This window comes from Mercenaria mercenaria, chromosome 15, assembly GCF_021730395.1.
Source record: "Mercenaria mercenaria strain notata chromosome 15, MADL_Memer_1, whole genome shotgun sequence".
NCBI lineage: Eukaryota > Metazoa > Mollusca > Bivalvia > Venerida > Veneridae > Mercenaria > Mercenaria mercenaria.
In genome coordinates, this window is record NC_069375.1 from 52608051 (window position 1) to 52632404 (window position 24354).

At 36.0% G+C, this 24354-nt stretch overlaps 1 protein-coding gene across 2 annotated transcripts in view; it reads left to right on the top strand.

The window, feature by feature from the left end:
* The window catches only part of LOC123554705 (sushi, von Willebrand factor type A, EGF and pentraxin domain-containing protein 1-like), a 74113-nt gene that overhangs the window by 40680 nt on the left and 9079 nt on the right, over positions 1 to 24354 (top strand). For both annotated transcript variants that reach the window (XM_053525264.1, XM_053525265.1), the window contains 13 exons: positions 7690 to 7875; positions 8272 to 8466; positions 9182 to 9280; positions 9452 to 9601; positions 9768 to 9968; positions 10486 to 10704; positions 11320 to 11489; positions 11890 to 12172; positions 12921 to 13082; positions 13328 to 13489; positions 19298 to 19502; positions 23107 to 23282; positions 24045 to 24215. In XM_053525264.1, the coding sequence (XP_053381239.1) occupies positions 7690 to 7875; positions 8272 to 8466; positions 9182 to 9280; positions 9452 to 9601; positions 9768 to 9968; positions 10486 to 10704; positions 11320 to 11489; positions 11890 to 12172; positions 12921 to 13082; positions 13328 to 13489; positions 19298 to 19502; positions 23107 to 23282; positions 24045 to 24215 (2379 nt within the window). The remainder of the gene's footprint in view (positions 1 to 7689; positions 7876 to 8271; positions 8467 to 9181; positions 9281 to 9451; positions 9602 to 9767; positions 9969 to 10485; positions 10705 to 11319; positions 11490 to 11889; positions 12173 to 12920; positions 13083 to 13327; positions 13490 to 19297; positions 19503 to 23106; positions 23283 to 24044; positions 24216 to 24354) is intronic.

The following is a 24354-nucleotide window of genomic DNA, read 5'->3' on the forward strand; positions in this document are numbered from 1 at the left end:
TGAAGCGTTCTGTAGAGAATTACCACAGTGTATATATGTATGTTCCATGTGCAATAACAATTTAAAATATTTATTTATTTTGTTGGGTTTATTGTCGCACCGACACAATTTTAGGTCATATGGCGACTTTCCAGCTTTTAATGGTGGAGGAAGACCCCAGGTGCCCCTCCGTGCATATTTCATCACGAGCGGGCACCTGGGTAGAACCACCGACTTTCCGTAAGCCAGCTGGATGGCTTCCTCACGTGAAGAATTCTACGCCCCAAATGAGGTTTCGAACCCACATCGATAAGGGGCAAATGGTTTGAAGTCAACGACTCTAACCACTCGGCCACGGAGGCCCCACAATTTAAAATATTACTGCCGTAGTGTATAAATGTACACTATCTCTGATTACCACAGTGAACTTTTGGATTTCATGGAAAAAAGTTCAGAACTACCGTAGTGCCACAGTGAAAGTAACTGGTGAAAAGTCTACAAAACGCATCAGTGGCAGACCCGTGGTTTTCAGACTTCTAGAATGCCGGAGCCGCATAATGCAGACGTAGTAAAATAGCTTTAAATACCGTAGCGTAGAAATGAGTAATTAATTAAGTTTTAAAAACTGAGTTCGGTAATTACCGCGACGAGCAACCATCAAAACTAATGGGTATTTTTGGAGAGTAATGATCCCTTAATTGTCTGAAAAGGATTTTCTTATCAACAAATTGCGATAACAATGATTTTAGAACAATATTGCGCACGAGACGTTTGCTTTTGTTTTTAAATTTTATGGAGACCTGTAATTTGTTGCGTAATATTATTCAGTATGTCATATGAATGATTTAACTTACTAGTTTAACTGATTCAATACCGTTTAGTTAATAACATAAATGAAAGTTTTCACTTCAGATCAAATTCTGCAATAAATAAAAAACATTCAAATTTCCCCCAGATACAAAGAAAAATTAAAAAATTCCGGTAGTCCTACGCTGTACGATGTCGGTAATCTGGACCCTCGTTTTGATGGTACGTTTTAGGCGTCTGCGGTAGTCAGTCGGTGTATGATAGCGGTAATAGCGATCCCCGTTTTTATGGTACGTATTAGTCTGCTATGGTAGCCGAAAGGATATAGCTCCCTTCTGATATAGCTCCTCAGGGAGCTATATTCGGGGCACCTTTTCGTATATAGTTCCTGCGGAGCTATATTCTCCGTATATAGCTCCCTTGCTTAAACTGGAGCTATAAACGGAACACCTGTAGCTTTGTTCCGTATATTAATAGCTCCTCGGGGTTTTTATGCAACATGGACCACGTGGCTTATTTATTAGGACATTTCGTTATGCCGCATTTCTAAAGACCAGATAGTGTCAAATATTTCAAACATGATGCCTTAATTAATAATTCTGATGCAAGGGTCATAACTAGTACTAAACCACTATTTGCCTGTCAACATTTCTGGACAGTCTTGGAACTTTGGGGCAACTACCTTATTTCGTCAAGTCCGACAAAAAAAACTAAAATCTTCAGGTACACCTAATTAACATTTGTTCCAAATTTGATAATTCTGTCACGTAGTACAGAAGATCAGTGCCTGTCACAGTATGATGAAGTATCTATTTGGACCCGAGGTCATATTTGCTAGACCAGATACAAAATTTTAAACCCATGTTTCTAACTTAAATTGCCAGTTATTATTTTCTTGTACAGGTTGGCGATTTTTGGTCTAACTATATCCGTTTTGTGGACTGTGTACCTACGCACTCTCGCTCTCTAGCTCATACGTATGAATGCCACGAGAAATAAAATTTATAAATCCCCACCTGTCTCCCAAGTGGTGTGGAAAATCGTATATCAAAATGACACTCTGCCAAATATTCATGTTTTTTATTACCCGAACAGTACTGTTATAGTATTTTAATTTTTCCATGTATAAGGAGTCATATTCGGGTTTGTCGTATACAGCTCCGCTGTCCCAAGGAGCTATATACGAAAACGTGTGCCGAATACAGCTCCTCGGGAAGCTATATCCGAAGGGAGCTATATGGTGTGTGACAAATATGTCTTCAGTTTTCATTTTCGAGTAGGTATGTTATATGACAACAGCGTAAAAACACGACACGACGTTATAATTATGTGACGGTATTTGTGAGATATTTCAGTATCATACTTCAGTCGGTGCGCGCATTTCAGATATCTTAATGCAAATGGTCTCATATTATAGAGATAGTACCCAAATTTTAAATTATGAAAAGCAATTGAAAAATTCATGTTTGTTGCTTATATATAATATGCAAGACCAAAAAAATCTTGAATTGATCATTTTGAGCATGTTGTTTTAATGTTTTTTAATTTCCATGTAGCCGCTCCTGCAGATAGTCCTACCTATCAAGCTATTGATAATTATTGCGGGAATAACTTCTCTCAATGACGGAAAGTTGTAAGATACATGCATATTGTATGATATCAGAAAATGTTGTAAGTCTAATAAAATAAATTCAGATCGACTATTTAATCTGAAATTTAGATATAATGTTATTCGAACCCTATCATATATCATATATAAAAATAAGAAAAACTATTCAATATTTACCATGAAAATTAACATTACATTGAAATGACTTTTCACTAAGCTGTGACATACAGATGTATGGATGAATGCAAGGTAGGATTATTATCTGAGTCATTGAAGGTTGTGGTCTCTCAAGCAAGTTTGACTGTAGATAAAATTAAAATCTAAGTATAGCACTGAAGGCTATGTCAGGCTGACATATTAAGATATTATTTAATGATTCAGACACGCAAGTATCGGAAGGAAATTTTAATAATCTTCAAACGATTTACCAAATATAATACTAAATCAAGTTTTGCAGTCAAATAAGTTACTCATTAAGTTACACTTGCATCGTAATCTAAACACGCTAAACGAAACAATATATACAATACTGTGGAAAAAAAAGATTTTAAAATGTATGAAGCGTAGTGAATGCCGCAAAGTAAGTTTTATGCCTTTTTAGTTGTGTGGCTCTCATTACTTGGTAATACGGGTATAAGTTGCAGTGTCATTGAATTTGTGAAATAAAATAGGAATAAAAAGCACCTGATAACTCCGTTCGAATAATAGAAACAGACGTCAGCCTAATACTGTAAATGAAATGATGTGAAATTCAAAAGATTGCCTGAAGACAGCGTCTTGTACAATATACACTTACCACTGCTACATTACATACACTGTATTGTTCAAGATTGTACGATACTACACTATGTCTACCTCTCACATGTACATGTAATTACAGTGTTAAAACCAAGATGTTGTAAAAGTTGCCAATCGTTAGTTAAAAACTGATATATAACTTACGACCTAAAATTACATTAAAGCTCAGTCTCGACTTTTCTCAGCTAGAGCTGGGCTTAATTCTATCAAATATCGAAAAAAGCAATAAAACAGATCAGGCCAGGGTTTGAGGTTAGTGCCAATGTTTGCGCATATATTAGTAAACTGTATTTTTGTAGATTTGTATTTCAGAAGAAAATACAGGACCATAGCAAGGTTGATTTTTTTTCTTAAACACCACATAATCCACCTCCTCCCCTTCATAAAAACTGTTACAAATCATTTGGCAAATTTAGATTGCATCTTTTTCGGTCTCCTACTTACGAGGACATGTTTGAAGAATTATCAGACCTCGACGTTTCAGTCGTTCAGTTAAGACGTTCCACTTTTTAATGAAATTTATTAGCAAGTGCAGTGAGTGATAAAACACTTCTGTTGCAAATGCATATCTGAAACTCTGGGATACGGTCAAAATAAATGTTTTATATTTGCTTAATGCAGATGTTGGTACTCCTAGTCCTACAGCTTAGTAAGTATTTCACAACTGTAATTCATTTAATAATTTCTACTGTAGACCTTTATTTCACTGTAAATGTTCATCTTGCTTAAATGTAGATGATACCATACTGGTTAACCCCAACAAAGGTTTTACCACTATTACAAGGAATGGATGTCAGGTTAACATAATTTGATATCCTTTCATGGTCGTTTCATGATTCAGACACGCCAGTAAAGAAACTTTGATAATCTTCAAAAGATTTATTAGATATAGTACATTAACAAGGACTGCATTTTTCATTCGTGAAACATTCGGATCCCGAATTAATATTCGCATCCCTCCCATCGTCATTTCGTACTTGGACATGCACTTATAGCCGGAGCAATGATCAACGGAACCTGGGGATCGGGAGGTAGGGGCACTAGAAAAGTTTACATACCTACGTTTTCTAGCTACTTTATGTCTAATTTCCTACAATTTAAATCCTTTTTTTTCAAACCTAATTCATTTCAATGTATGGTTAAGAGTCAAAATAAATCGATGAATGTGTTGGTGCCAAGAGCAGAATCATTTGAAACTTAATGATTTATCACTATAGACTAGTTTATATGTATTTCATTTTTATCAAAATATCATTGAAGGAGAACGGCGCAGTTTTTTTCCATTTATTTGGAAGAATATTAAGCGCGAAATTCTTGTTGAAGCAGACGATAGGTAGAACATGTGGTATCGTGAGCAATTGATGAAACTCCATTTATGCTGTAATCATTAATTAATATGGAATTGAATGTTCTTTTCAACCAAATGAAGTTTTATTTTAATTTCACGCCGCAAACAATTTGTTAAAACGCATTTTGCTCTTACCTCTGTGGCGAGTTATACTGATATCCAGTCTTTGTAGCAACATCCTTGTCATTGTATGAAAGAAGATTTTTTATAGAAAAATAATGTCCTTTTCACCATGAGAGCAACATTAGACGGAACTTTGATTTTACGGTAAATTGTTTGAACATTTTTACATTTAATTTTACTCGTATGAGATAAATCAGCAGCTCCATCAAAAAGAACAGATATACGCCTCCCAAAAAGTAAGTCCTGTGTTGCATCCGAGACCTCCATCGCAAGAGAGACATTACAAACGAACCATAAATCGGTATTAGTACCCAGGGTAGATCGCGGAGTGAAAGGGTGATTTTTCTCTTTAATATAAAAACAGCGGAACAAAGTGTGTTTTTCATATCATATATCCTATATTTTGGGGAGCCCCCACAAACCCTCCTATGGAGGAGGGTGGGACACGACATTCCAAATTAATGCCTCTCGGGGCTTTGCCTTTACCGTTCAAATTTACCATAACAACCGCGGACAAACGCACGTACTCGTTTGCCTCGGTAAAATTTAGTCTCTCGCTACGGTCATGTATAGTGTAATTATTCGTGATATTAAGGAAATGGCGGAAAATAGTTTAACAAATTAAAATGAAATAATAGTGCCTCCGTTCGGTTATGCCTTTTAAGATGGTGACTCAAAACACATCCTTTTTTCTCATAATCTTGGCATAAAAAACAGGGAGGCACCGGCCTCCCTGTGCCTCAGTGTAGCTACGGGCCTGATCACGAAGGCCCTGTATAGAGCACCTGATCTAGTTCTTACACCGAATGACTTGGTATCGAATTTGAGCTGGTTTCATAAAAAAGCATTTTGACCATGTCTTTCTTAAATTAAAAGAACTTGTCTTATCCAAGTTTTTTCTTTCTTTAATTTTACTAAGTGGTGATCTAGTGTTTAACATACGGACACTAATATGTAATGACTTGACCTAGTGGTCTAGTTTTTTTACCTTAGTTGATCCAATTTAATGCCAACCTTACAGTGGAATTATGCGCATTTCTGAAGTAAAAATCCAGCTGAAATAGATGTGTGTGTAAAAAGGGTGGAGGAAATCATAGCTTTGAACCCAATATACCAAACTCTTCCTGTTACCAGTACAAAATAATAAGTTTTCAAATATGACTTTCTTATTCTGACTGGGACAGTCTATTTTGAGAAAAGTCAAACTGCATGCAGGAGTTGCTTCCCTTTAACTATAGGTAAGGAAGATCACTGCGTAGGAGTTATTTAATTAGTCCGATTTTTTTATTTCTAAAGCATCAATTTCAAATACTTAATAGGCATTATCGTTAATTTAACACAGTTAAATGCACAACAACCGAAAATTGCTTTTATAAAACATTCGCCAAAAACACACCATGTTCAATAAGATGCACATAATGCCACTTTAATTTTCAAAAAGAAAATCGCTTTGGCAAATTTCATGAAGAGCAGATAGAAAAATGCTTCTGGTGTGTTAATCTTGACTCCTATAATTTGACCGGTGCACTAGATTTTGACCCTAAATGACAAAATCTGAAATTTTATTCAGACTGTCTGACAAAGTTAGATGAAGATCAGATAGAAATTCAGGCATCTAAAGTACGGAAATTGCTTTTTCAAAACTCTGATCAACTAACCTAGTTTTTGAACTTAGATAACAATATTTCTCAGTGGACTTAGATAACATCGAGACAAACATTCTGACACAGTCATGAAAATCAAGTAAAAATATCATATTCAATGTTTTTTTTGTGTGTATGATTTGACCTACTGGTCTTGCAATGATTTTTACCTTGTGAAGTAGTTTGGTTTTCCTCAGATACTCGTCTAGATTCTATAGGGACACAGAGATTGGTAAAGTTTTATGTAGGTCAGGAAGATTTCTTTTCAAGCTTTTTGTCTTATTTAAGAAGGTATGATTTTACCTGCCGGTAGAGGCGTAGCTTTGACCTCAGATAGCCCAATTCCAACAATTACTTGGATTTCATCAAAAAAAAGCTTATGAATTTTAATATGTAAGATCAGGGATAAATGCGACCTTATTTTTTTCCCACTTTCGTACTTGTCACAGAACATTCTGAGTTTCATAAACATTACACAAAAAAGGTGACCTCAAGAGTGTTAAGTTGGCGACGAAGACGACACAGGGCGGTCACAAACCTGGAGCTCTTCATGTTAATGATAGTTATGTATTTGCATAAATGCTTTATTTAAATGGAAATTTCAGAAACCTACTAAAACAGTACACCAATAGAAAATACCAAATTCATTCATATAGGAAATCAGCTGGTTCCTAGAATTTCCCTTGTACACCTGATATTTAAGAAATACTATTTGTAATTGATATCATATTAAAGATATCCTTTCACTAATACATTTTTTTGTACATTTATCTTTAGGTATTTAGCATGAACAATACTTTTACTATCTCTGAGCAGTCTCTTAAAGCAGAATGCCTCCAGATCGTTCGGCAATAAAAAAAAGCATTTTTTTTAGATATCTTGAAATAAATGCTATATTTCTTAAGAAGGTTTAATTAAACTTAATTACTGACAAACTTTATGTTACGAAAACGCGTGAGAATTGCTGTTTTTACTACTTTTTACGATGAAAATCGAAAAGCGTTTGTCACGCTTTTACTCCAGGTAAACTGTCTCGAATATTAATATCTATATTTTGAAGTTATTATTCATTACTTCAGCTATAGCGCCATTGGTTACGACGACGGGAAAATGTCTTTATTGCCGCGGCGATCCGGCGTTCGATTCCCGACGCGGTCATCTTTTTTTCCTGACTGGGATTTTTTAAAAATATTTTAGAAACAAAAATTCATATTCTAATATTCATAATATGACCAAAACTTCAATTTGAAAAAAAGAAGATTTTTTTAGCCAAATCTTGAGGCATGCTGCTTTAAAGTCCAACATTTTCTTATAAATTTTGTTCTTAAAATGTGTGCTATAATGTTTAGGTTTTACCGTAAATGAAAACTTTGCTTTGGCAGTTCTACGTTGCAATCATTGGGGTGATGTACCTGACGGCTGGAAGATATGTCACGTGAGTCATGACATGAGACTTGGTAGTATATGTCGTTTTGGTTGCTACGGAGGCCACGAGCTGGTCGGGGCAAGCAGAACAGAATGTTTGGAGTCAGAACAATGGGACACGGCCACTCAACCTTACTGTCAAAGTGAGTATATTTAAAATCAGGTTCAACTTTCAGCTGATATTTTATAATTATTTTACTTAAGGATGATGTCATCTTTGGTCGATAAAAGTAATGGTATTTCGGATGTTAAAGTCTTGAATAAAGAATATAACTTTATATTGAATGATGTGAAAAAGTTATATATTACATAACCATAGAAATAACTTCTAGGAAACATATTCACCTCAAAGCAACGAAAATGCCGACTAAATGCATGCAAGTTTACAATAGCGGGACCAGGAAGTATCGTTGGCTCAAATTGTTGACTTCATTTTGCTTCTGTTTCATTCTTTGTTCGATGAATATCAATAATAGCAAAATGTGCAATAAAGTGGTCAAATTTGCAAAGGATTCATTTGAAACTTTGTTTAATTTAAGAACTCCAGTGTGAAAAATTATACCCAACTTCCGGTCAATATGGCGTCGTAGATATAACATGCACTGATGATAACTACTACAGAAGTATGTGCTCTTATAACTGTGCCGATGGCTACAGCGTGTTACCAGGTCATAGCAAGGTTCAAGTTTGCAACGAGTTTGGCTTTTGGCGTGGTAGTACGCCTATGTGTGTAGGTATGTCATTCATAAATAATAGGGGATGAAAATCCCCGAGACGGTAACGTCAGTATATAGTTATTCGTCTTTGTTGTTTGCATATACTGACGCAATTTTTTTCAATGTTTTCCGGTTCCGGTTTATGTACACGTCGCAGACTGGTTGTCTGCATGAACATCCGAGCACCCCGAATCAGTCACAGAAATTTATAAACCGTGCCAACATGATTCTTTTACTTCTTTTTCGTAATGAAAACTGTACATGCAACTGAAAAACACTTTCAAAACAGTAAGGAAGTGTAAAGGCCGTCAAGTTTCTGCGTGGAGTGCAAACAAACAAAAAAAAATTCCTAAAAGCCAGTGCGAGAACGCGGTGAATGACGTCATCGTCACGGCTTCCCGTAAATTTTGCAAAGTATGATATTCGTTGTTAGAGGTATGATGACACTAAATGTAAACTCGCTGTTAGAGCGAAGTTTCACTTTCTTTTGAGTGTTGAATATTTCTTTGTAAGTGGATAAATAAAAGATAAATCCCCATGCTAGGCGGGTGCCTTAATTCATATTACGGGTGATGTCACCAAAAGAGTCTCGGATAAATTATCGGAAAAAAGCGACCAGAGCAGTAGATGTATGCACGTGTGTTCTTTTTAATTTCCGGTTATCATTACTTCTATGTAATAAATGTTAAATAGTAAAACATAGATATCATTTATTTTCAACATTTACCTACAGACACCGAGCCTCCAGTATACACAACTTGCCCGTATGTTAAAGTTGGTTATGCTGAACGCACGAAGACAACAGGACGTGTCTGGTGGAACGATCCTATAGGTGAGGGAAAAGTGTTTCTCAGTTTTAATTTATTTTCTGTTAAAAATATTTGCCGCAGTGCAATGAAATATTTGCCAAGGGTGTTTCAGATATTAAGAAATTGTTGGCTTTTGTTTTTGCCTTTTATAACAACATGTTCCTAGTGCACGATATCATATTCCGTCATTTCAGCTTCTGACAACAGCGGAAGTGTCACTTCTACTCAGATTTCTGGGCCAGAATCTGGATCAGACCTGCAAGTTGGCGAATATACTGTCCAATACATGGCAAACGATGCCGTCAATAACACAGCCATCTGTGAGTTTAAGGTTGTCGTAAAACGTGAGTAGTTTACACTAATAAGAAAAGCTACCGGTAAAAACAAAATGCGTTTCGTTCAATGCGTTGTTTATTACATTAACTAATTTCTGTTAAAAAATGTAACAACTGGCAAAACTGTCAATACAATATTGCATGACTGTGCTGTTTTGTTTCGTTTCGTTTCCAGAGATAAAATGCCACACTGTATACCCACTGCCGTACACTTCCGTAGTATGCCCGGATGGAAGGATCTACGGATCTACTTGTCAGTTCATGTGTGACAATGGTACAGTTCTAAATGGTCCGGCATATGCTGAATGCGATAAAACGGGCTCTGTCGTCCCATACGGAGCTTGGACATTCGGGGACAGCCAACCATATTGTGAAAGTAAACAGTTATATCATTTTATGCAGTAATCAAATATAGAAACATAAAGATTTGCTTTCTTAGGTGAGAAATGGCGGTACATAAAGTCTAACCTGTGTATAAGACAGAAGAAAGAATGGGAAATGAATGGTCTGTGTTAACAGGCTATTTTTATAGAGATGTAAATGTAAACTATACAGCCACATTGCCTCTGAGTACAACTGTTGATAGTTATGATTTTAATATATTATTTAATAAACTCTGTTATATATACATTTGTGAAAATTATTATATTATGTTTGAAAATTATAGCTTTATTTCCTGGAAACTGTACAAAAGTGAAAACGATCAAACGTAAAACGTGTTTGTAATTAGATCAAACACAGAAACAAAAGAACTATCATCCCCTTTTAACAAAATTAATAGCCGATCATTGGCGTATATTCTGTTATTTGTAAAATGATAGATCTACAAACAATCATTTCAGTCTAAACGTATGCTAACATTGAAGCAAGAATTTTTGCTATGTCACCGGCAGGTCAGAATACGTGCCCAGCCCTTAGTGCCCCAGACAATGGCGCACTGGCATGTGACACATGGCTCAATGGGAAGTATTGCCAAATGTTGTGTGAAGATGGTTATGTTGTCATGGACGACCCGCAGACGGCAGCTAACGAAGTTCGTATACACAAAACTTTACTGGTATGTGGCGATTCTGGAACATGGTACATTTCCGGCGACATTCCGAATTGCCAAGGTATATATATATTTTATATTTCGTATTCCAATTCCCTACACATAGCATATGCATATACTTGTTAGTTTCCTATTTCATTATAACGAACATTTTTTTGTTACAGTTTATTATACTAAAACGTTTCGCTATCTGGCCTGAGCACGTTAGAAGGATCATCCGTCCTTCAATTAAAGAAGATCTTCTCCTAGACCCTTTGTTGAATTTCAACTTAAATTTACAGTAATATTTCTTGTTTGCCCCCATTTTAAATTGGCTTAACTAAATATAAATACCCGTGGAACTAGGGCTCCGTATCAGGATGTATCAGGTTTGATTCTTGAGCGTGTTATCCGTAACGATTGACTGAAAACACTAAGTCAACATATATTTGTCTTCCACCTGTAGTTAATGTGGGGAAGCTTTCAGTTACTTGCTTAGAGCAGTTTAATACTGGTATGTGACCGAGTTTGCCGCCGATTAGGTTAACTGACAACCATTTGTAAGTGAAAAACTGCCTAGTAGCTTTACGGGGAACATAGCCTTGATTTCACCACGTGATCACTTTATATTGCGATAACACACTCTTCGCTGTCATTTCATTATTATAAAACTATTATAAAACTTGTAATTTTACAGAGGTTGACCCAAGAATTGCGCTGTTATTCCGAATCGATATTAACTATCTTTACTATGACGGCCCATGTGATGAAACCAGAGATGATATAAAAAACAAGTTCATCGAGGCTTTCACGGCAGCCACGAATCAGACATGCAAGCAACCGGACTGTCAAGTTTCTCTTGTTCAAGTAAGCTTTGTAGGTCGATGTCTTTGGCCTAGCATACAAAAATTCAATGCATTAATGTCAACACAAAATAGAACACGGTTGCTAAATATTGCAAGATTTGTGAAAGAAGCGCTATGCTTACGTAAAAATACTCCTGAAAACTGATTTTGATATGTCTACAGATCGTTAATTGTATTTGTGCGTTTATGTGCTTTTGCTGTTTGTAAATTGTCTTGTGTATATATTTGTTGTCTTTGCCATAAGTTATCACTATTGTAAATGGCCAAAGGCAAATGTTTTGCCGATTGCTAATAAACTTGAAACTTGAAACTACTAACTTTACTCCTTATTACCTACAAAGTGTAGATATGTTTGAAAATGTCTTTGATATAAGTGTTTCATATATATTTGAATCTTGTAGATTATCTGCGGTGATAGAACTGGTGGTACTGACAGGAAACGTAGGGATGCCACTAACGGAATACAATTCGAAGTGGAAGTGGAGATCTCCAGCAACCAGAGTTCTGCGGACAAGCTTAAAGCAAGAAGCTCCATCAAAAATTCACTGAACGCGGCACGTGAGAGCGGGAACCTTGACATTGAAATAGACGGTACTATCAACAGTCCATCTGCTATAAAGGTTTCCCAGCTAGAAGGGAACTGTACAGTTGGAAGTGCTTACAACAAGAAAACATTACAGTGTGGTAAATAACTAAAAACTTTTTTTCAAATTATTTAATATAGTGGCATTATGCGCATCTAATACTGCTCATAGTGTGTAATACTGCTCATAGTGAGTATTCTATAAAAACAATTTTCGGTGGCTGTGCAATTAGATGTGTTAAATTAACGATAATGCCGCATTAGTATTTGAAGTTGATGCTTTAAAAATAAAGAAATCGGACGGATAAAATAAAAGATATTTTTTTCAATCTTCTGCGCAATGATCTCCCTTACCAGAAAATAGAAATTTCTAAAGTAGAAGGGAAGCAATTCCTGCTTGCAGTTTGACGGTTTTTAAAAAGACTGCCCCAGTCAAAATAAGAAAAGTCATATTTGGAAACTTATTATTTCGTACTGGTAAAAGGAAGAGTTTGGTATGTTGGGTTAAAAGCTATAATTTCCTCCATCCTTTTTACATACACATCTATCTAAGTTTGATTTTTACTTGAAAAATGCAAATAATTCCACTTTAAGAAATGTAACCTATATAAAATTCAAAGTCTTGTATAAATATGAACGTTGGGATAGACTTTAAGATTATTCTTAGCAAGTAGTCTTATTTTCTGACAAAGCTACATGTACACCTCACGATTTGTTTTGTGTTTAGAAGAAACTTGTTTTATACATTTTTTCAAGTCTACCAAACGTTCTATAGGAAATACACTAAAGTAAAATTTGTTACACAGCTAAATGATGACTACTAGTAATTAATATATGTATATATTTCAGTGACATGCAAAGCAGGTTATTACCATGATACCAATAGTGACGTCTGCAGCCCTTGTGCTCGTGGTTCTTATCAAGATCAATCTCGACAAAACTCTTGTAAACCTTGCCCTGCAGGCACAACAACCAAAACTAAGGGAGCTCACTCCGCATCCCAGTGCGAGGGTAAAGTCAATATTTGAATTACTTCAGAATATTGCTCTAATTGCAAAATCTGTTATATATCTCAGATTTTCTACTTAAATAATTTATTTCTAGATATTATTCCAGTTTTTTTAAAACAAAAGTATTTATATGGTTCAAATGATGTTATTTCTATTTACTCATACAGTCGGTGCTTGTAACGTGAGCTTTTAAATTCAGCCGTATCACGTAATATCAACATGAATTTCAAATGAACATCGTTTTAGAGGCGTGCCCAGCAGGATTTTACTCAGCAACTGGGACCCCGCCCTGTTCTGCCTGTGATCTGGGATGGTTCAGTGAAAACTATGGAAGCAAGGAGTGTACACAATGTCAGGGATCACAAATTACACTTATAGCTGGGGCAACATCCGGGTCTCAATGTAAAGGTATGTTATAGCTTTTGGGGTAGAGGTTTGAGCCTTAGTTTTCACATCACATCATGCAGTTTAAATTATACATATAACATATCGTATATAAAGTAAGATTTGAGATTATTTTTTTTATTTTGGCTAATACTTATACAAATACAAATACATGGCATTTATATAGCGCAAAAATTATAAAATATTCTATTGCGCTTTACAATTACATAACACACATTTATCATATATACATACAAAATATGAACAGGATTCTAGAACTTAGATTTAAAGATTTGGACATATATAAATCATATATTATCATTAAACTACATAGTCTTTATTAAAACGCGAATTCTAAAAAGACATGAAGACATTTGCTGTCTATCAAATCGCGAAAATAGTGACGCGAAAGTTACTGTTATTGTTTTTTCTTCAAGATAGATTTAACCCAGAAAAATTTAATAGTGAATAATAAACCAATCAATAGCACTAACTGTGAACCGGTCATTTTATAAAGAACCTGATAATGATAATCTTACTATGAAAGTATAACAAAATATTTACAATATATGATATTGCCCTCAAAGCCAATATGAGCAGAATACAAGACCTAAATAGAAAGCCTCCCTCATATACCACTCTATATGAACAAAACAGAATACATGACCTGTATAGAAAGCCGCGTATATACCAATCAGAATGAACATAACAGAAAACACGACATGTATAGGAAGCCTTCCTTATATACCCCTCTCTATGAACATAACAAAATACACGACAGGCATAGAAAGCCTCGCTCATATACCACTCAATATGAACATAGCAGAATATACGAAATGTATAGAAAGCCTCGCTCAAATACCACTCAATATAACCATAACAGAATACACGACATGTATGGAAAGCCTCGCTCATATACCACTCAATGTGATTATAACAGAATACACGACCTGTATAGGAAGCCTTTCTTATATACCACTCAGTATGAGCATAACAGAATACACGACAGGCATAGAAAGCCTTGCTCATATACCACTCAATATGAACATAACAGAATACACGACATGTATAGAGAGCCTCGCTCATATACCACTCAGTATGAACATAACAGAATACACGAATTGTATAGAAAGCCTCGCTCAAATGTCACTCAATATGACCATAACAGAATACACGACATGGATAGAAAGCCTCGCTCATATACCACTCAATATGAACATAACAGAATACACGACATGTATAGAAAGCCTCGCTCATATACCACTCAATATGAACATAACAGAATACACGACATGTATAGAAAGCCTCGCTCATATACCACTCAATATGACCATAGCAGAATACACGACATGTATAGTAAGCCTCGCTCATATACCACTCAATATGAACATAACAGAATACACGACATGTATAGAAGGCCTCGCTCATACACCACTCAATATGAACATAGCAGAATACACGACATGTATAGAAAGCCTCGCTCATATACCACTCAGTATGACCATAACAGAATAAACGAAATGTATAGAAAGAATAGTTCATATACCACTCAATATGAACATAGCAGAATACACGAATTGTATAGAAAGCCTCGTTCAAATACCACTCAATGAGAGAATATGATAACAGATTAAACCACATGTATAGAAATCCTCGCTCATATACCACTCAGTATGAACATAACAGAATACACGACCAGTATAGGAAGCCTCCCTTATATACCACTTAGTATGAACATAACAGAATACACGACCTGTATAGGTAGCCTCCCTTATATACCACTCAGTATGAGCATGACAGAATACACGACCTGTATAGGTAGCCTCCCTTATATACCACTCAGTATGAGCATAACAGAATACACGACCTGTATAGGTAGCCTCCCTTATATACCACTCAGTATGAACATAACAGAATACACGACCTGTGTAGGTAGCCTCCCTTATATACCACTCAGTATGAACATAACAGAATACACGACCTGTATAGGAAGCCTCCCTTATATACCACTCAGTATGAGCATAACAGAATACACGACATGTATAGGAAGCCTCCCTTATATACCATTCAGTATGAGCATAACAGAATACACGACCTGTATAGGTAGCCTCTCTTATATACCACTCAGTATGAGCATAACAGAATACACGACAGTATAGGAAGCCTTCCTTATATACCACTCAGTATGAGCATAACAGAACACACGACCTGTATAGGTAGCCTCCCTTATATACCACTCAGTATGAACATAACAGAATACACGACCTGTATAGGTAGCCTCCCTTATATACCACTCAGTATGAGCATAACAGAATACACGACCTGTATAGGTAGCCTCCCTTATATACCACTCAGTATGAGCATAACAGAATACACGACATGCATAGAAATTTTCGCTCATATACCACTCAATGTGATCATAAAAAACTTCATGACCTATGTAGGAAGCCTCCCTTATATACCACTCTGTATGAACATAATAAAATACACGACATATATAGAAAGCCTCGCTCATATACCACTCAATATGAACATTAGAGAATACACGAAATGTATAGAAAGCCTCGCACAAATAGCACTCAATATGAGCATAACAGAATACACGACCTGTATAGAAAGCCTCGTACATATGCCACTCATTGTTATCATAACAGAATACACAACCTCTATAGGAAGCTGCTTTCATATACCAGTCATAATGATCATTAAAGAATGCACAACCTGTATAGGAAGCCGCGCTCATATACCAACCAGAATGAACATAACAGAATACTCGACCTGTATAGAAAGCCTCGCTCATATGCCACTCATTGTTATCATAACAGAATACACAACCTGTATAGAAAGCTTTGCTCATATACCACTCAATATGAACATAACAGAAAACACAACATGTATTGGAAGTCGCGCTCATATACCACTCAGTATGACCATAACAGAATACACGACATGTATAGAAAGCCTCGTTCATATACCACTCAATATGAACATAGCAAAATACACGACATGTATAGAAAGCCTCGTTCAAATACCACTCAATGAGAGCATATGATAACAGATTAAACCACATGTATAGAAAGTCTCGCTCATATACCACTCAGTATGAACATAACAGAATACACGACCAGTATAGGAAGCCTCCCCTATATACCACTCAGTATGAGCATAACAGAATACACGACCTGTATAGGAAGCCTCCCTTATATACCACTCAGTATGAGCATAACAGAATACACGACCAGTATAGGTAGCCTCCCTTATATACCACTCAGTATGAGCATAACAGAATACACGACCTGTATAGGTAGCCTCCCTTATATACCATTCAGTATGAGCATAACAGAATACGACCTGTATAGGTAGCCTCCCTTATATACCACTCAGTATGAGCATAACAGAATACACGACCTGTATAGGTAGCCTCCCTTATATACCACTCAGTATGAGCATAACAGAATACACGACCTGTATAGGTAGCCTCCCTTATATACCACTCAGTATGAGCATAACAGAATACACGACCTGTATAGGAAGCCTCCCTTATATACCATTCAGTATGAGCATAACAGAATACACGACCTGTATAGGTAGCCTCCCTTATATACCACTCAGTATGAGCATAACAGAATACACGACAGTATAGGAAGCCTTCCTTATATACCACTCAGTATGAGCATAACAGAACACACGACCTGTATAGGTAGCCTCCCTTATATACCACTCAGTATGAACATAACAGAATACACGACCTGTATAGGTAGCCTCCCTTATATACCACTCAGTATGAGCATTACAGAATACACGACCCGTATAGGTAGCCTCCCTTATATACCACTCAGTATGAGCATAACAGAATACACGACATGCATAGAAATTTTCGCTCATATACCACTCAATGTGATCATAAAAAAACTTCATGACCTATGTAGGAAGCCTCCCTTATATACCACTCTGTATGAACATAATAAAATACACGACATATATAGAAAGCCTCGCTCATGTACCACTCAATATGAACATTAGAGAATACACGAAATGTATAGAAAGCCTCGCTCAAATAGCACTCAATATGAGCATAACAGAATACACGACCTGTATAGGTAGCCTCCCTTATATACCACTCAGTATGAGCATAACAGAATACATGACCTGTATAGGAAGCCTCCCTTATATACCATTCAGTATGAGCATAACAGAATACACGACCTGTATAGGTAGCCTCCCTTATATACCACTCAGTATGAGCATAACAGAATACACGACAGTATAAGAAGCCTTCCTTATATACCACTCAGTATGAGCATAGCAGAACACACGACCTGTATAGGTAGCCTCCCTTATATACCACTCAGTATGAGCATAATAGAATACACGACATGTATAGGAAGCCTCCCTTATATACCACTCAGTATGAACATAACAGAATACACGACCTGTATAGGTAGCCTCCCTTATATACCACTCAGTATGAGAATAACAGAATACACGACCTGTATAGGTAGCCTCCCTTATATACCACTCAGTATGAGCATAACAGAATACACGATATGCAAAGAAATTTTCGCTCATATACCACTCAATGTGATCATAAAAAAACTTCATGACCTATGTAGGAAGCCTCCCTTATATACCACTCTGTATGAACATAATAAAATACACGACATATATAGAAAGCCTCGCTCATATACCACTCAATATGAACATTAGAGAATACACGAAATGTATAGAAAGCCTCGCTCAAATAGCACTCAATATGAGCATAACAGAATACACGACCTGTATAGAAAGCCTCGCACATATGCCACTCATTGTTATCATAACAGAATACACAACCTGTATAGGAAGCTGCTTTCATATACCAGTCATAATGATCATTAAAGAATGCACAACCTGTATAGGAAGCCGCGCTCATATACCAACCAGAAAGAACATAACAGAATACCCGACCTGTATAGAAAGCCTCGCTCATATGCCACTCATTGTTATCATAACAGAATACACAACCTGTATAGAAAGCTTTGCTCATATACCACTCAATGTGAACATAACAGAAAACACAACATGTATTGGAAGCCGCGCTCATATACCAATCAGAATGAACATAACAGAATACACGACATGTATAGAAAGCCGCACTCATATACCAATCAGAATGAACATAACAGAATAAAAGACATGTATAGAAAGCCTCCTTCATATACCAATCAGAATGAACATAACAGAATACACGACGTGTATAGAAATCCGGCCTTAAGTAGAACTCAATTCGAACATAGTAGAATACACGAACTCTATAGGAAGCCGCATTCATATACCACTCAGTATGAACATTGCAGAACACACGACCTGAATTGAAGCCTGTCTCGCTCATATACTTCTCAATACGAACATAGCAGAATACACGACCTGTATAGGTCACCGCGTTCATATACAACTCAGTGTGAACATAGCAGAATACACGACCTGAATGGGAAGTTGTGTTCATATACCACTCTGTATGAACATAGCAGAATACACGACCTGTATAGGACACCGCGTTCATATACCACTGAATATGAACATAGCAGAATACACGACCTGAATGGGAAGTTGTGCTCATATACCACGCAATATGAACATAGCAGAATACACGACCTGAATGGAAAGTTGCGCTCATATACCACTCAACAGAAAGATAACAGAATACACGACCTGTATAGAAAGCCCGGGAAGTTAGCTGACTGGATTCTTAGTGCAAGTGGCTGCTTAATACAAGTTGCTGTTCAGGTATGTCCAGATGTAACTGGACTATCAATGAATTAACTAAACTTCTTCGTGTTTTTTTTTCTTTAGAGTTTGATATCACTTACAACAAACTGAACGAGTCGGATGAGCTTTCTGCGGCTACCTTAAATTTGGAGTTTGCTGACATGAGTCAATTTACTCTAACATTGTTTGTCAAGTGTGAGCAGTGTAACAGTATCTTTAGCATCACCAGCACAGATCAGACGATACTTTCTATTATAAACACTGATGAACTGTTGGTCGAATATAATGGGTATGTATAATATAGCTTTCAAAGGACGCTGTATGATAGGAACTACAATATTTACTATACAGTAAAACAGTCGTAATAAAGACACATTATCGGAAACGGAGACAATTGTATAAATTGCTTAAATCGAGTCGTGTTAACGGTCTGTACATAAACTCCAACACAGTGTTACTTCACCTTACCGGTGCAGTAGGTAATAGTTATAGTATGTGTGAGAGTGTGTTACCAGGATATATCAGAGCTAGGGGTACATCGAGGGTATTTTTCTCTGCACATATCGTCGAGGCCGGTAGGCCGAGACAGATATGTGAAGAGAAAAATACCCTCGATGTACCCCTAGCTCTGATATATCCTGGTAACACACGAGCACTACATATTATAACTGTTTTATCGCATAGTTTATCATTAAAATTTATATATAATTTTCATTTAAATTTGTTTATTATTATTTTTACTATTTTGATTCCCTTTGTGCGCCTCGCTGACTGAAACACTAAAACTTCTGTTTTAGAAAATGTGTTCCCCAGATAAAAGTACCCAACAAATTTCTGCATTGGTTTTAAATCTTTGCATTTCATTGGCCAGACATATTGTAAAACTTGTTGTTTTGTTTGTAAAAAAAATCAAAGAAAAAGAAACATTTGAGAAATCTCAGAATTTCATATATTTCATGTATTTCTGAATTTGGCAATAACTATCAATTTTTAGCTCGACTATTCATAGAATAGTAGAGCTATTGGACTCGCCCATGCGTCGGCGTCCGCGTCGGCGTCCGCGTCCGCGTCGGCGTCTGCGTCCGCGTCCCGATTTGGTTAAGTTTTTGTATGTAAGCTGGTATCAAGGCAACTACTTGTGGGAATGCATTGAAACTTCACACACTTATTCACTGTGATAAACTGACTAACATTGCACGGGTTCCATAACTCTATTTTGCTTTTTTACAAAATTATGCCCCTTTTTTGACTTAGAAATTTTTGGTTAAGGTTTTGTATGTAAGCTGGTATCTCAGTAACCACTTGTGGGAATGGATTGAAATTTCACACACTTGTTTACTGTGATAAACTGACTTACATTGCACAGGTTCCATAACTCTATTTTGTTTTTTTACAAAATTATGCCCCTTTTTCGACTTAGAATTTTTTGGTTAAGGTTTTGTATGTAAGCTGGTATCTCAGTACTCACTAATTGGAATGGATTGAAACTTCACACACTTGTTCACTGTCATGATCTGACATGCATAAAGCAGGTCCCATAACTTTATTTTGCTTTTTTTACAAAATTATGCCCCTTTTTCAACATAGAATTTTTTGGTTAAGTTTTTGTATGTAAGCTGGTATCTCAGTATCCACTAATGGGAAAGGATTGAAACTTCACACACTTGTTCACTGTCATGATATGACATGCATTGCAAAGGGTCAATAACTCAACTTTGCATTTTACAAAATTATGCCCCTTTTTTAAACTTAGGAGTTTTTGCTTAAATTCTTATATGTAAGCTGGTATCTCAGTACCAACTAATGGGAATGGATTGAAACTTCACACACTTGTCCACTGTCATGAGCTGATAAGCACTATGCAGGTTCCATAACCCTATTTTGCTTTTTTTAAATTATGCCCCTTTTTCGACTTTCGTATTCATTTAATCGACAAGGCTGTTGAATAGTCGAGCGTTGCTGTCCTCCGACAGCTCTTGTTTGAAATATTCTAGTTTATTTATTCTTTTACTTTATAAATGTAGGTGTTTGTGACAATTCTTTCTCTGTGAACTGTAAATTGGAGCCAAAATCATCTTTTCTTTGAAAGGAAAAAATTATACTCCCTTGATAGGACCTCAATAGAGAAAAAGTGTTCCGATATATATCGGAACAGTTTTACTGTGCTGATATATATCGGAACACTTTTTTTCTTATGAAACTCCATAGAGATTTCCGTGTTGATATATATCGCAACAGTTTTGTAGTAATAATGTGTGTTACTATGTATAACAAGCTGCAAAGATCAAAGGAAAATTGCCGCACTATGCGATAAGTCGTTTTACAATATTCCTGCGCGGAGGTGCTCCTGTGCAGAGGTGCGGAAGTGCACCAAGTAATAGTTATAGTATGTGTGAGAGTGTGTTACCAGGATATATCAGAGCTAGGGGTACATCGAGGGTATTTTTCTCTGCACATATCGTCGAGGCCGGTAGGCCGAGACAGATATGTGCAGAGAAAAATAACGAGATGTACCCCTAGCTCTGATATATCCTCGTAACACACGAGCATTACATATTATAACTGTTTTATCGCATAGTTTATCATTAAAATTTATATATAATTTTCATTTAAATTTGTTTATTATTATTTTTACTCTTTTGATTCCCTTTGTGCGCCTCGCTGACTGAAACACTAAAACTTCTGTTTTAGAAAATGTGTTCCCCAGATAAAAGTATCCAACAGATTTCTGCATTGGTTTTAAATCTTTGCATTTCATAGGCCAAACAAATTGTAAAACTTGTTGTTTTGTTTGTAAAAAAAAAAAATTGAGAAATCTCAGAATTTCATATATTTCATGTACTTCTGAATTTGGCGATAACTATCGAGTTTTTGAAATATTCTAATTTATTTATTCTTTTACTTTATAAATGTAGGTGTTTGTGATAATTCTTTCTCTGTGAACTGTAAATTGGAGCTAAAATCATCTTTTCTTGAAAGGAAAAAATTATACTCCCTCGATAGGACCTCAATAGAGAAAAAGTTTTCTCTATTGAGGTCCTATCAAGGGAGTATAATTTTTTCCTTTCAAAGAAAAGATGATTTTAGCTCCAGTTTACAGTTCACAGAGAAAGAATTGTCACAAAGACTTTTCTTGAAAGGAAAAAATTATACTCCCTCGAAAGGACCTCAATAGAGAAAAAGTTTTCTCTATTGAGGTCCTATCAAGGGAGTATAATTTTTTCCTTTCAAAGAAAAGATGATTTTAGCTCCAGTTTACAGTTCACAGAGAAAGAATTGTCACAAAGACCTACATTTATAAAGTAAAAGAATAAATAAACTAGAATATTTCAAAAACTTGATAGTTATTGCCAAATTCAGAAATACATGAAATATATGAAATTCTGAGATTTCTCAAATGTTTCTTTTTCTTTGATTTTTTTTTTACAAACAAAACAACAAGTTTTACAATATGTCTGGCCAATGAAATGCAAAGATTTAAAACCAATGCAGAAATTTTTTGGGTACTTTTATCTGGGGAACACATTTTCTAAAACAGAAGTTTTAGTGTTTCAGTCAGCGAGGCGCACAAAGGGAATCAAAATAGTAAAAATAATAATAAACAAATTTAAATGATAATTATATATAAATTTTAATGATAAACTATGCGATAAAACAGTTATAATATGTAGTACTCGTGTGTTACCAGGATATATCAGAGCTAGGGGTACATCACGGTATTTTTCTCTTCACATATCTGTCTCGGCCTACCGGCCTCGACGATATGTGCAGAGAAAAATACCCTCGATGTACCCCTAGCTCTGATATATCCTGGTAACACACTCTCACACATACTATAACTATTACATAATTTTAATATTAATATTTATGTCAATTTATTTTTCATATTTAAGCCATACATTTAACACTGGTGAAGATATAGCCAACTCTATGCTGTGGAACCAGATAACAGTTGTAAAAACTGGTACTGAACTGAGTACATACTTGAATGACCGCCAACTATTTATGGAACAGTTATCTAAGCGGAAAAGAAGGTCCACGGATACTGCAATGAATGTTACAATTGGAGGTAAGAAAATTCTCTTTGGCGTAGTGTGGTTCGGGTAATACGGTCCAGCCAATCCATTATTCACAAAAAATTAAATGATACAAATATATTTTGCAAAGACGGACCAAATGTTTTTACTTTTTTTTCGTTTTTGCCCCTTATGAAAAGCTTGAATGATTTATTCAAAGATTGTTAGCATTTAATTTTTAGTTCAGGATATTTATATTAGAATGTCAATGTCACCTCGACCTTTAAGCTACTGGCCCCAAAACAAGTGGAGTTATTTATTGAGTACAAGCAACCATCATATGGAGTTTAACGACTGTAGACTAAGCCGTCCTAAGTTACTGGACAGAAACGATTTTCAGTCTCGATGTCACTGTTGACCTACGGCACATTGACATCCAAAACAATGGAAATCCATTTTAGACAACAAGCAGCGATCCAAGAAGTTTGTTGTTGATTGTAAATTAAAATGTTCTTTGAGCAGAAACCATATTCATCTCCGGGGGATGTACAACATTGATCTATATACCTTTGATCCACTGACCTTTGATCTATTGACAGAGAAACAATAGAGCACTAATTACCACAAGAATTATCCAATAAAGTTTGACTATTGTGAGACAAAGAATTTTCAAGTAATTGACTGTAAACCAAATGACATACCGACCGACTGACCACCGATCTATAGCCAATCAGACAATTATTGTAAGTTTATTAAGAAACAGTTTCTTCCAAGATATAATCATGAAATATTCATTTTTCAATAATTTTTATCAGGTGAAGGATTCGTAGGTTCTGTGTCTCAGATGAATATATGGTCAGATGTAAATGCCTTTTCCCCGACAGAGACAGACACGTGTTTTGGTACAGACAAAGGTGATCTGATAAATTGGAGACAATTCTCAGAGCTGGATGGATCGTTTGTACTTATAAAGAGCAAATGTGATGGTAGGTTACATTAAACTATTTTGACATTGCCCGCCACAAACGTTTGGTAAGGCAATATGTGTGTTTGTTTGTTCGTTTATATTTGCCCATCCCCCCACCCCCCGTAACCCGTACAGGGACTCCTGAATTATGTTGGCAA